At 41.8% G+C, this 13,665-nt stretch overlaps 1 protein-coding gene across 15 annotated transcripts in view; it reads right to left on the bottom strand.

Moving 5' to 3' along the window:
* Dys (Dystrophin) overlaps positions 1-13,665 on the bottom strand; it is a 131,225-nt gene that overhangs the window by 85,224 nt on the left and 32,336 nt on the right. For 9 of the 15 annotated variants that reach the window (XM_070281399.1, XM_043212507.2, XM_070281393.1 and 6 more), the window contains 6 exons: positions 5,190-5,258; positions 4,762-4,852; positions 4,573-4,693; positions 4,376-4,509; positions 4,203-4,296; positions 4,064-4,144 (listed from right to left, as the gene is read on the bottom strand). In XM_070281399.1, the coding sequence (XP_070137500.1) occupies positions 4,064-4,144; positions 4,203-4,296; positions 4,376-4,509; positions 4,573-4,693; positions 4,762-4,852; positions 5,190-5,258 (590 nt within the window). Of the gene's footprint in view, positions 1-4,063; positions 4,145-4,202; positions 4,297-4,375; positions 4,510-4,572; positions 4,694-4,761; positions 4,853-5,189; positions 5,259-5,592; positions 7,283-13,665 lie in introns of those variants that run through there. The other 6 variants (XM_070281400.1, XM_070281404.1, XM_070281405.1 and 3 more) reach the window with 2 other exon arrangements.

Genomic DNA, 13,665 nt, shown 5'->3' with positions numbered 1-13,665 from the left:
TTTTTCAATGAACCAATAGTTCTTCGTAGTATCCATTCAAAAAGAGTTGAAATTTTACTATTTAACCCTCCATGTTTTATGGTGTTTTAGGACCAATTTACATAATTTAAGCCACAAACTAAAAATCACTTTCATTAAGCAAACCAAAAGTCTACGGAAATGTTGCACGCTTTCAAGCTAAAACCAAAATCCGATCCGGTGATTATAATTTTTAACTAAATAGACATTTAATGGCCGAGCTGCCGGCCAAGATCTCAAGCCCCGCCACTAATCAAACAGCTTTTCGGGAAACCCACGCAGCCCCAACAATAGCAACAACAAGAGGAATTGGTCAGACGACTTCAAGTGCTTCTAACAAACAAACTTCAAAAGCCTACGCATTCTGCCGTTGTTATTTGTTGTGAACTTGTTTCTTTGTCTTTTTTGTTTTTGGTTACTTGTTGCTCAGCTGCTCAGTAGACGCCGAAGCCGCCGCCGCTGCCACTTTTGTTTCTGTTTCAGTTTCTGGGCCTCAACAGGTAAAGTCTTATGCCCCACACGTCCAAAGACTTGTCAAGTATTCGGCGGGTTGACATTTGTTGTCTGTTGGCTCTTTGGCTGGGTTTCTTGTTTTGGGATTCGTGTTGACCAATGTCGTCTCCCACACCAAGAGTCTGGTCTTCCAGAGACTCAAAGGTGTGGAAATCTTGTCATGAATGAGCATTTCCCCGCTTCGGAACACTCGATTGTGTTGTCAGTCGGTAAATAATCGGCTTTCACTCATTCCCCCTTGACTAATCTAGTTTCTTCGTGTTAACACATCAGGGGACTTGACTTGGGTTCTTCTCTATGTTTCCCCAGGCCTTTCAATTTTTTCAATCTTATTTTGGCTTAATTATTCAAGCTTCCGTTTGGCTCTTTTTAATAAAGGCCAGACATTTTTGAGTGTCCTCAACTTTAAGAAGATAATTATCTGGGTTAAGGCTGAGTTACGACATGAAAAAGTGAGAATCATATTTGAAGATTTTTGAGAAGATAATAATGGGCTAAAAGAATTTGGTTATCTTGGCTGGGCCATGTACTGGTAATTTAGAGCTTGATAACATATTTGGAGATTATTTCTTATGGATCACGAGGTGTTTGATGAGATTTTTTTTAACATTTTCTAGACCTATTTAGCTTTTCTTTAATTCCTATTCCATTTCTAACATTAAAGTATTAAAATTATTTCTTCTAAGACCTCTTTGAAGATTTTGTAACACTTTCCACATTTTCACAAATCACATTCAGCTTAACACACTAACATTGTCATGTTCGCTTTTTAAGATACTATATTTAAGGAGCTGATTTAGTTGGCCTTTAAGGTTATTATATTGCCAAACGAATGTATTTTTCATACATTTTTCGAGTGCCGTCCGATTATTTCAAACAATATTTCAATTTCACTTAACGCGAAACGCTCACAATAACACAGTCTCGTGCGGTCGGGTGAAATATGGGTGCATAATTAATGCACATTTCACTTTAAAATGCACGGGCACACTCACACGCTTGCACATGCACTCACACAGACACACACACACACAAAGAGAAAATGGCGACGGCTGTGACGCCTTTTCCGCCATTTGCTTTGAGCCGAGATTTGTGTTTAATTGTTGCATGGCGAATTCAATTTGCATGTGTGCATTGCAACATTGTTGCATTTCTGTGAGAGTGTGTCTGAGATTTCAAGAGTGCACTGCACGCCTCAAAGTAGGCAGCATTTGGTAAGTCTTGCCTCTCAGGCTTTAAAAAATATTATTTTTGAAATAGAGAAATATTGTAGTTTTCGATTTTCTTTACGTTGTTGGTTGTGTTTTATTTAGAACCGTTTGAATTTTTAATGTTCACAATACCGGAACCGGGTAAAAAATTAAGCCGTTTTGGCGTTTTCCCGTTTTCCGTTAACCACGCGCGACCGGGCGCATCTCAAAACACGAACTGGGGTCTGAAAACCGAAACTGAAAACTCGGCGCCAGCATCCCAGCAGCGACGCCGACTGCTGCGCCGGCTGCGGCTGCGGCAGCGACGCCAGCTGGGCGAGTTATCCGAAATAGCCAAAGTTCGTTCGTCTATCGGAATCGACAGTGCGCTTCGTAGCTTCTCGGCCATCGGATTTTCTTCGGGGAGTCGGGCATTTTCCGAGAAAACAAAAACAGAGAGCGAAAATGAAAACAGAGCCCCCACGGGAGCCAAGAATCGCGGGAGCAACTCTCCAAAACGAGAGAATTTCACACACCTGGGAGAGAAAAACAGCCGGTTTCGCATCCCGCTATTAAACTACCGGCAAAATAAACAAAAACAATGGATACCAGATTGGCACAAACGACTACGGGAACCCCCTTAAATATTAAAAATTAAATATTAAAATAAAAGCAACATTTATAGAGCTATAGAGTTAAGGGTTATTAATTTTAAAAAAATAATAAATACAAGTAACCAATAAAAAAAAATAAAATACTTAAAACTGTTAGAATGGGATAAGTTAAAATTATAAAAAAAAAAAAACTCCATTAAAATTGTGTTATATTTAATAATTTGACACTAAAGAAACGTATTTTTAATTCAACACTATCTCAAAAGTGGAGACATTTCTAGCCCAGTATTCTTTCAATTAAAAGTGCAAAATAAGCTTTTTAGAAGGGAAATGCGTCTGCGCATTGAAAATTTGTTGAAACACAAACTAATACGGGGAAAAGTCCTGGGGAAGGACATTAGTCGGTACCATAACCAGGACGGAAAGCTCTTATTTCAAATATTCATTAAATCAGATAACTTAAATGAAAATCAAAGCATAAAAAAAACAATAATTATCAAAGAACAACATTTTAATAAAATACATGGTTTACAAGAAAAGAAGAATTTCCTTCACGGTGACTATATCTAACGTAATTCTAGGACCAAAGGAGAGATCAATAGATAATCCCCAACGAAAACCGAGTAATTTAATTTTCTAGCCAAATTTACATCCGCACCCCAAATAATGTAGCAATAAAATTAATTATAATTTAATTGAAATAGGAAGGAAAGAAAACTGAAAAGACAAAGCCCGGAATATTGAAAAGAAAAGCGAGAAAGCATCTTACAATAATTATCTTAAATAGACGAATGTAATTACCGCAAAAGTGGAGGCATGGAGCAATGACTGGGGAGCTCCCCGCCCCTTCCAAAGCCGTCTCCCCCTGCCCAAGTATTCCTCCCCCTCAACATCCACGGAGCACTCCATATAAACAAACAAACAGACGCAAGAAAAGCACTTGAGGAACGCGCGCCACACTGAACTCTTGAGAATATTGTAAGTAGTACGGCCGGGGAAAGATGCGACAGGGCTCAAAAGAGGGAAAAAGCCGGGAAAGAGGCCATGAAATGGAGGAGGGATAGATGTCATTAATAAGTGCATCCAGCAAGTGGGCAAAACTCATTTGTGGCCTCAATGCCAATTCTGATTGCATCTGCAGTCGGAACATTAAGTGGACATCTTGTGTATATACTTTCCATTCGATTTCTGGACCTATATAGACTCCAATCATTATAGGCAAGTTCAAGTGGATCGAACATGGACCTTAAGATCAAACTTAAAAGTATAAACAGACACGATTCCCCACAGAGTCTTATCAGGAAAGATAAAAGCAATTAGGGAAATTAAGGAAAACTTTTTTTGAAACCATTGGGGTATGAAGGCCCCCTTTCCAAAAATATACATATACAATATTGACTTAAATAGGGCATCCCCATAAAATGTGGAACATACAAGGTCATTAACCAATTCTAAAAATAAGACTAAATAGAAAGTTAATTATTGCATACACTGCATAATTACAGATTTTCTTGTTCAGTATCATCTGTTAAAGTCTTGCAATAAGCGCCAATAAATCCCATTATTGCTCATCATCATCCACATTTCGCAAGCTTGCAGACTTTCTCAAGACGATTTATAATCTGTATACATTCTTATTTAAATTATTACAGAAAGCATATATCATTATGTCAGCAGCAGGGTGTATTCAAAATAAACGACAAGGAAGATAAAGAAAAGGTCACTTACCTTGAACATTAATGGATTGCGTTCGATGTCAGATTCCGCATTTTCGCAAAGGGTTTCCGTTTCGGAAAGAAAAGCAAGGAACTATAAAGAAAAGGGATTATTTCTAACTAATCCAAGACATATTCTTTATAAAACTTACCTGATCCATGGCTCTATCAAATGATTGTAGATTGTGGACAGCAGCATGCAATTGTTTTCCACGATTGATGACTCCATTGTTCAAGTTGGCATATCTGGAAATATAAGATTTAAATAAGTATAATGGTCTTAATTGGAACTAAAACTAGTTGCAGACAAAGCTAGGTTACTCACCGCTGATTGATGGTCTCCGTCATCTTTTTTATCCTTGTGGTATCATCATTGGGATAGACTGCAATCAGTTTCTGTGTCAGCTCGTTGAATACATCAAAGTGTTGCTTGTTTTGGTGCAACTCGGCGTGGAAGGACTATCGAGAAATGAAGATGGATTACAATCTGAAACCTCAACTATGACCGACTTAAGTTCGTACCTTCTGCTCCTTTTGCTGGGCCTCCAGGATGTCGGCTGTGGTGGCAATGGTTCCCATCCGCTCGGCCCTTTGTTCCATCCTGGCGAGCCACTTCTCGAGCTCCACGCGCTTGGCCTCGAACCTGCGGTTAATTAGATAAGGTGTCGGGGGTTAAGTGGTTAAGCTTCCGGGCCAAGAGGCGACACCTACCGCTGTGAGTCGCTCAGCATGTTCTTGAGCTGGGCTGCCCGCTGCAGGACACATTGCGAAGTCTCGTCCCAGTGTTCGCGCAATCGGGTAACTGTTGAGGGTTTGAGGGAAATTAGTTTCAATCTCGTAAGTTGCAGTCTTAATAAAGTCTTGTAAGTTGCAGTTAAATAAAAATATTAAGTAACCAGATTAAGTATAAATCATTAAACAAAGATTAGCCAGAGTTTATTGCCTTTCGCTCTGATTTATTGCCCGACCATGCAATTTAGTAGGAAACACAACTTTCGTTAGCAATTTGCTTCATCAGCTGACTCGGATTCGGATTCGTGTGTGTGCTGTTATGGGTTAAGCTGGGCGCCCTGTGCGGGTTTCGGGTCAGGTTTGGGTTAAGTTACAACACAAACGCACTCCTTTAGGGGTTCGGTTACCTTTCAAGCAGCAACGCATATAATCTAAGTCCGCTGAACAGTGCGGTGCTAAGGAGAACTGTTTCAGCGCTACAAGTCCAAAATCAAGAAGAAATAGAAATATTAAACCAAAAGTAATAGAAGAAGCCTTTACGGATAGATTCACCAAATTAATTGGAAAAGAAATAATAGAAATCTGTACATTTTGCTGGAAGAAGAATAATATAAGAAATATCCTTGCCAGTCAAGATAGCAGAGCGATCAATATTTTCAATCATATTCCTTATTTTATAAATAAATTATATTAAAATACTTATTCCTTATTTTAAATAAATAATCCTAACTTCAGATAATCACTTTAGACAGAAATCCAATACTATGAAAGTCAATCTTTAAATGGTATTCCCTGCCTCGAAAACCTTACCCTGAATGCCCCCGTTCGAGTTTTGGGTGAGTTGAGTCTCATCGTGCGAGGATCGTCGACGCATCCGCAGCTCCTCCCGGGACAATCCTCCTCCGGCGGCCTGTGCGGCAGCAGCAGCAGCGGCTGCTGCAGCGGCGGCGGCTGCGGCCCGCGACTGCGCCTGATGCTGCAGCAGAGCGGCGGCGGCGGCGGAGCCCGGGGACTGTCCCATATTGTGCACCACCTGAGGCGGTATGTTTCCCAGGAGCTGCTGGCGGATCTGTTCGCGGAATTCGCTGCTCAAAGGCATCGGCTGCTGGGACCCTGGAGGTCCTGGATTTCCGCCATTGGCAGTTGCGGAAGGATTCCCGCCCCCAGCAGCAGCAGCGGCCACAGCATTTAGGTTGTTCTGGAACCGATGGCGACTGTACTGCAGCTCCAGGGGTAAATTGCGGTCCAGGGATCGCATATGGTGCTCAATGGTGGATCGCATGGACTGCTCCACCTGGGAGTTGGAGCTCGAGGAAGAGGAGTTGTGCATGGATTGTTGCTGGGCCTGAGCTCTCAGTTGCTTCAGTTCCTCCAGTGATTGTCGCGAGTCTCCTGCTCGTCCCTCGTCCAAGGAGAGGTTCCTTTCGTAGCTGGCGGTTCGCAGGTTCACGGATCCACCGCCCAGATGTCGGGTGCCCGCCGCCAGACTTGCCTTGAAGCTCAAATCGAAGTTGTTCTGCACAGCTGCTTCAAGATTCCTCAGGTTCATCTGCTCCTGCATGGCCCTCTCCATGTTCCGCAGGCCACTCTCGATTCCCCGCAGAGCGTCTTCCGATCCGAACTCTTCCGTGGGCGAAGCTATGTTGGCCCGTTGGTTGGATTTCTTCACCTCACTGGCCCGGGTGGGGGCTGGGGAGGGCACTGGGTTCAGGCCGTTCTTGGAGCTCTGTTCGCTGAGGGCGGCCACTGCCGATTGGAGAACCAAGGGCGGCGGTGGCGGGGGCATTTCGAAGGGATTAGAGCACCTCCGGGCGGCCATGCCTTCGGCGGAGAGAGTCGAGTGTTTCTCCGGGGGCGGCGGGGGCTTGTCCTTGAACTTCATACCAGCCAACGGGGAGTTCTGGGCAGAGCTTTGTGCGGAGCTGTGGGTGGAGGCCGGTTTCCGGGGCAGTGGAGGAGGTTGCCTGAGAGGCGGAGGCAGGCCGGGCACCACCATCGGCTGGCCGTCAGGAAGACTCTTCAGACTGTGCCTCTTTGGCGGAATCTCCGGCGGTGCGTTCCGATCGCTGGATCCTCTGGCGGGAATCGCCGGAACCGGGCGATTCTGGGAGGGCGGCAACGGGGGCGGGCCGCCAGTCTTGTGGGCCGGCAGTGTGTTAACCGTGTGTTTGTCCTGCGAGCCCTGTTTGCGCAGCAGCTGCTGGGCTCTCATCGCTGCCTGGGCAGCCAATTCCGAGTTTATGCGAGGTATCTCGGGTGCGAGTTTTGGGCCACCGGGGTTGGAGTCGTCGCCGCCCAGAGTGGGCGGTATTGGGGGCGGTGGCTTGGCAGTCATGGCGCTTTTTATTCCCGGCTACCTTGTGCGTTGTCTGGTTCAGTTTCAGATTGTTTATTTTTTCGGATTTAATTATTATTCACTTCACTTTATGTGCATTATCACGTGCCGCATTATGTGCGTTTAATTTGTTCGATTGGCTCTCGGCTCAATTAGAGTCGGTATAAATATTTATAAAAAAGCGTATAAAAAAAGCGGCACTGTTGACATTGGTAAAATGGTGAATGTTAATGGTAAACAGAGGGTCCTGCCCTACCCTCCCCCTTTCTCTCTCTCTCTCTCTGAAATCGGGTTTGTTTATAAAACGTGCCGGAAACTTAACTTTGGCACACCGGCCACAAACAAATACTACCAAAGAGCAAAACAAATAGTACAAGAGACTGGACTTTACTCTTTACATTGCTCTCTATCTCTCTCTCTCTCGGATAAAAGTTTTCTCTTTGGAAAGTTTTTCCGAAAATCTCTTTCCCGCACACCTTGGAGTTTTTCACCACACTTTTTGGCTTTTCCTGCGCCGGCTGTTTTCTCATTGCATACGTTTTGGCGCTGTCTGCTTTTCCGGCTCATTCGCCGCGTACAGTGAGCACTCGATAAAGGAAAAATGATTTTTAAGGGAAGTATTTTATAAAAAAAGTAAAGTAAGGGACGGTTGAAAATTAAATTTATTCATTATTTAAATAATATTGTTTTAGTTTCCGACTGCTTTAAGCCTTTAAAGCTTAAACCTATTATAATCTCTACTATTACTGTATTTTTTAGTCAGTTATGTTAGTACCCTCCTAGGAGGACTGTCCTGCATACGAAATCAGCGTATAATGGCAATTTTTTCACGCACCAAGTAGTCCTGGCATGCTCCTGCATTTAACTTTTGGCACCTGCAACGACGTAAGCGAGGCGCCGCCAGACAAGACATGTTGTGAGCTTTATTGTGGCACAGCCCCTTAAACTACTTGCCCCTTAAAAACCTTCCATCCAGTTCACTTCCGTGGTGGCAGGTGCATTTAACTTCTGCCACAGAAACCGACACGGCGACGGACACTGACATAGCTACAGATACAGATACGGATATATATACAGATACAGATGCGGTTATGCCGGCAAACAGAAGTGCAGACAACAATGTCGGAACGATGGCCATTTGGCTTACAGCACATTTCAGCTTCAGCTTCAGCTGCAGCTTCAGTTTCCACTTGTGATTCCTTTGTTGCCCGCTTGCCACTGTTGCATACTCCCAGACTCCTAGACTAAAAACTATTATCCCGACCTGACCCCACCTGGCTGACGGCTAAGGGCTTCTGGGGTCCCCACCTGACATCCTTCCTTCCTGCTGCTGACTTGCAGTTAATAGCTTTCTCGCCGTAATTTTTACTGCCGCGTCTGCCTTATTCTTGATTATGCAGCCGTCACCAGATCCTTTTAATTTATGACAAAAGTTGATTATTTAAAACTTCACTGCCAGCTGGAGCTGGAACTGGGCTGGAGTTGGAGAAACTTTGTTTCTGGCATTTTTCGACTGTCTAACAATTGTACTCAATTAGCTGGAGGCTTTGCAGAAAGTTATGCAAAACGGATTAGCAGACACTGGAATCCAGGCTAATGAAATGGGATTGTCTTTAAAGTTATGGCCAGTGAAGATATTAAATTTTGCCATTCCTTATTAAATATTCTGATTCCTTATTAAATCCATATTAAATGAACACAAATTCCCCATCTAACCGCCTGATTTGACCTGCATATGTCACCACTTTAACTCAATTACGATTCATGTCCATGAATTAAGTATGTATAATTCCTCAAATCTCGGGCATTTATCGACAACATGCTTCGTATTTGGCCAACAACTTTCTTGATTACCGCAATAACAAATACGTTTGCTGGGCCACTGGGCGGTGGTATGGGATCGGACCGGACCGTCCATAAATAAGCTTCAATAAATTCAATACGCACTGCTGCCCCACCTCCTTGCCACTTGGCGGTGCCTTTTCTATTTACTTGCTTCCAGCTATACTGGCTGCCAGCGCATATCACAATAATGGCCTCAATAATCGAAGCAATTTTTCCACGACACTCAATTGACACAGCCATTGTTCTAGGCTCAATATCGATCATTAATCATATTTTCCCTAAGATAAGTGCTCACTTTGGCATTTCGACGATTTCTCAATTTAAGTTTTCAGCAGGGTCCTGGGAAATATTTCCCTGTAAATAGCCAGAAAACATGCTATGCCCTGAAAACTTTACCAACTAACTGTCAGTAGGTGTGGCTGGGAACAGAGATGGGGGACTCAGATATGTATTATTCAGGGTAGATAGATAAACTATTTTTATACAGGACACGTTCTGCGATGAGATAGATGCGGGCGATACTCCGCTCCGAACTATGCAATGAAGTCAAATAAGTTTAGCTGCGGGCTGGTGGGAAAGTCCTTGTTGTTGTAGGCTTAGTTGTTGAATATAAGCTTTTTGTTTTTGCTGACTAAGATTTCCTGGTAGTTTTAACTTTTCTTTTTTTTTTGTGGTTCTTTTTAGAATGGTTTTTTTTTGTGCCATTTGAATGAACACCAAGCTTCCTTGTTTTTGTTTCTATTTTTTTCAATTGTTTCTGGCTTTTTTTTGGGTTGTGCTCCTCATAAAGTGGAGTCCAAATGAATTGCCAGACGCACACATACACACAACACGTACACAACCGCACACTCACGGCCACACACAAGCACGCCTCAAGTTATTCTTCACATTTTTTCCGCTACTCGCGTCTGCTCTTCAGTTCTCCCCGTTCCGTGTAATTTATTGAAACACATTCATTTCTCGCTATGATGTGAGCAACAACAGCAACCTCTTCAACAATGGTATTATACACAACAACAACTAAAAAGAGGAACCAAAACCGCCATGGATAACACGCCCACTTTATTTAGCCATTTTCCGTTGTTGTTCGCTCGATTCTTGTTTCGCTGGGAGCTGCTTTATTGAATATTTATATGCAAATTGTTTCCCGAATTTGGTGGAATTCCTTTTTGTTGTTGGTATGCTTATTTGATTATTCATCTGTAATGGTATTTCATATTTTTCTATAATTAATTCCTATGGATTTGTTATGGGCTTGGCAAAGCGCTTTTGCTAATTTATGTCGCAGTTTTATGCCATGGTGGATTATAATTGTTAATGCAACGCAATGCAATAACATTGAATGGGATTTAAATAATATTTAATTTGTTTACTTTCGATAATCCAGTGATAAATTAGCTTTATTATTGTTTCAGATTATTTCAATAAGAAATATTTATTTAACCTTTTATTGTTAATATTTATTGATAATTTATTTAATTGTTATTTTAATAATAATATTATTTATTTGGTTTTATTTACTTTCTTTTGGTCAAATCTGTTTTTTTTTTACACAACATTTGCGGCTTTTTTGCCACCCTCACGTTTATTGATTTACAAATACGGCGGCAACGGAGAGAGAAAGAGAGGGGCGGTCGAGAGATAGAGAGAGAGGGAGCGATTGGGGGGAGCAGGGCTGGGCAATAAGCCGCCGCAGACACAAAACTTTAAATGCCATTTAGTGGTTTGGCTTTGCTTGGCTTTGGGCTTCTGACCCACACACACAAGCCCCACCACTCAAGCACTAAAGTTTTCCACTCGATATTAGCCAGATTCGCGATTTATTTACAATTTTTCCGGTTGTATTTTCTTAAATTTTCCTGGCTATTTTCACGCGACGCGCACGATGCAGATATGAATGTGGGATATGGAAATGGATATGGAGGAGTATATCACAACCGTGTGTACGCAGTCGAAGCCAACGAATGTCCTCGACTGTCGCTCTGAACGCCACGGACCCCCAAAGCGTCCGAAGAGAAGAAACAACTGGGGAGAGAGCCGTCGAAAGTCACGGTGTATTTTAACACGGCTTTTTAGGTTTATAGAGCTCTCACGGAGCGCTACAATCACCAGACCAGCAACCCCCAAATGGGTAAACAAAAGGTGAGCGGGCGAAAGGGGAGCGTACGAGGGGCTGAAGCAACCCCAAAAAAGAAAATGTGCGGGTATTGTACAGGAAAAAGTTTTGATAACAAATATATTAACATAAATTATGCCCTAACACACCATAAAATAGTAGATTTTATTATATTTAAATAATAAAAATGTTTAATTAAATATTTATGATATTCTTTGATGTATATTCTCCCAAAAAGGAGCATACATTTCCCCCAGTGCACCCACCACCCACAGAAACTCTCTTAAGCGACTTTACTCCCTTACTCCCCGTTTCTTTGTTCACCGGCATTCCTTCAGTTTTCTCTCTCACTCTCTATCCCGGAGAATCTCTCCGAAATCTTCTGGCATTTGTTTTGCTTGGGAGGACATGCGCATTGGGGCGCCATTATAGCCGGAAGACATTCAACCTTCCTGCCACATGTTGTGCGTACGCTTCTGAACCTTGACAACTGATAAGGAATATTTTTGCACAGGGTTGCAGCAGCGGCACCCACTCCCCAGCAGAGAAAGGGATGGCAGAACTGTGGCAAAAAGCGAGGGAGACGGAGGATTGAGCTTTTCTTTGTGCCATTGATGGAATTTGATGTTTATGTTATTGTGGCTTCAGATGGGGATTTTCTTTTATGGGCTGCGCAGCGAAGAAAAATGCTTAGTGTGCACTGGCCTTAATTAGTTATCATCTTCTAGATGAGGTCAATGAGGAAAACACCACACTAATGATGGAGCAGTTATGTATATGGGAAATGTGTGGCAAGAAAGTAGGTGAGGATATATTTCAATAGAGGTGGAGAATATTAAAAAAAAGTATTTAAAATATATAGTATATGAATAAATATTAAGCTTGAAAGTAAATTTGGAATAATTATGTCATTTTTCAACTAAATATAAAATAGAACAAGAAAGCAAAGCTAACTTCGGGCGGAGCCGAAGTTTATATACCCTTGCAGCTATAACCGGATATATATCGCAAACATCGGATATAGTTGGCCGATCCTTATGGGAATAGGAATATATACTCCAATTTATTACAATACAAAATCTAAAAAAAGTCCCAAGCTTCTATCTTCAAAAATACGAAAGTTGATATTTCTATTAAATACCATTTCCGATCGTTCAGTTATATGTCAGCTATAAGATATAGTCAACCGATCGTTATGAAATTTGGTAGATCGGATTGACTGACCAAAAATAGAATGTGTACCAAGTGCCAGCTTTCTATCTTCAAAAACACGAAAGTTGGGTCATTTCCGATCGTTCAGTTATATGGCAGCTATAGGATATAGTCGGCCGATCCTAATGAAATTTTGTAGGTCGGATTAACTGACCAAAAATATAATCTGTACCAAGTTCCAGCTTTCTATCTTCAAAAACACGAAAGTTGGGTCATTTCCGATCGTTCAGTTATATGGCAGCTATAAGATATAGTCGGCCGATCCTTATGAAATTTGGCATGTCGTATTATTTTGCCAAAAATAGCTCTCATGTCAAATTTGAACTCTCTAACTCTAAAAACACCAAAGTTATACCATTTCCGATCAATCAGTTATATGGCAGCTATAGGATATAGTCGGCCGATCCCGGCCGTTCCGACTTATATACTGCGTGCAAAGGAAAGAAGGGTGTGTGCAAAGTTTTAAGACGATAGCTTTAAAACTGAGAGACTAGTTTGCGTAGAAACAGACAGACGGACAGACGGACAGACGGACAGACGGACAGACGGACAGACGGACATGCTCATATCAACTCAGGAGGTGATCCTGATCAAGAATATATATACTTTATAGGGTCGGAGATGTCTCCTTCACTGCGTTGCACACTTTTGGACAAAATTATAATACCCTCTGCAAGGGTATAAATATTCTAAAATAAACTCTTTTTTTCCCGTGTATGACTAGGAATTCTGTTTCTTCAGGGAATTCATGTAGAAATTTAAATTTCCTCTCTAGCTCTAATCCTACAATTTGCACTTCTACATATCCTTTTGGAATTTAAGAATTACAATACATGTATTATAATTTATTTTGTATTATATATATTTTAAATATTGTACCAATAAGCCAAAACTATACAAGTAATTTATTCCATTAAAAACATTGCAATAATCACCTAAAACACTAAAATATTCATAGACAACAATGTAAATGCAAATTTCATGCCACATAAAAGAGTTGGCCAAAAGGACATAGACAAAGTAAGGTCCTTAGGGCTTTAACAAGTGCAACCTTTTTAATGAATTTAATTAAAATTCATTAGACAACCGAGCTGTTGACAACATTTGGTCATAGGAGATGCCCAGACAAAAAAACAGACCCAGAAACATGACACGTAGAGTGCTAACCCAGGACAATTTGCGTAATGAGTGAGTGCAGCAGGTCCTGCACTGTGTGGCTTTCCCTGCAAATAGCTAAGATTTTCTAGAGAAAAAGGACAGAGCTATGTCCCATGTGGAGTCTGGAAAGCATTTTTTCCCAGAACACCCAAGGGCACAAACGCACATTTTAAAAAGTTTCCCAGAAGCACCTTTAGCCAGCAATGTTTAGACAAAT

The sequence above is a fragment of the Drosophila bipectinata genome, chromosome 3R, assembly GCF_030179905.1.
Source record: "Drosophila bipectinata strain 14024-0381.07 chromosome 3R, DbipHiC1v2, whole genome shotgun sequence".
Taxonomy (NCBI): domain Eukaryota; kingdom Metazoa; phylum Arthropoda; class Insecta; order Diptera; family Drosophilidae; genus Drosophila; species Drosophila bipectinata.
The sequence above is the reverse complement of the archived record's forward strand: the minus strand, read 5'-3'. Positions and strand labels throughout refer to the sequence as shown.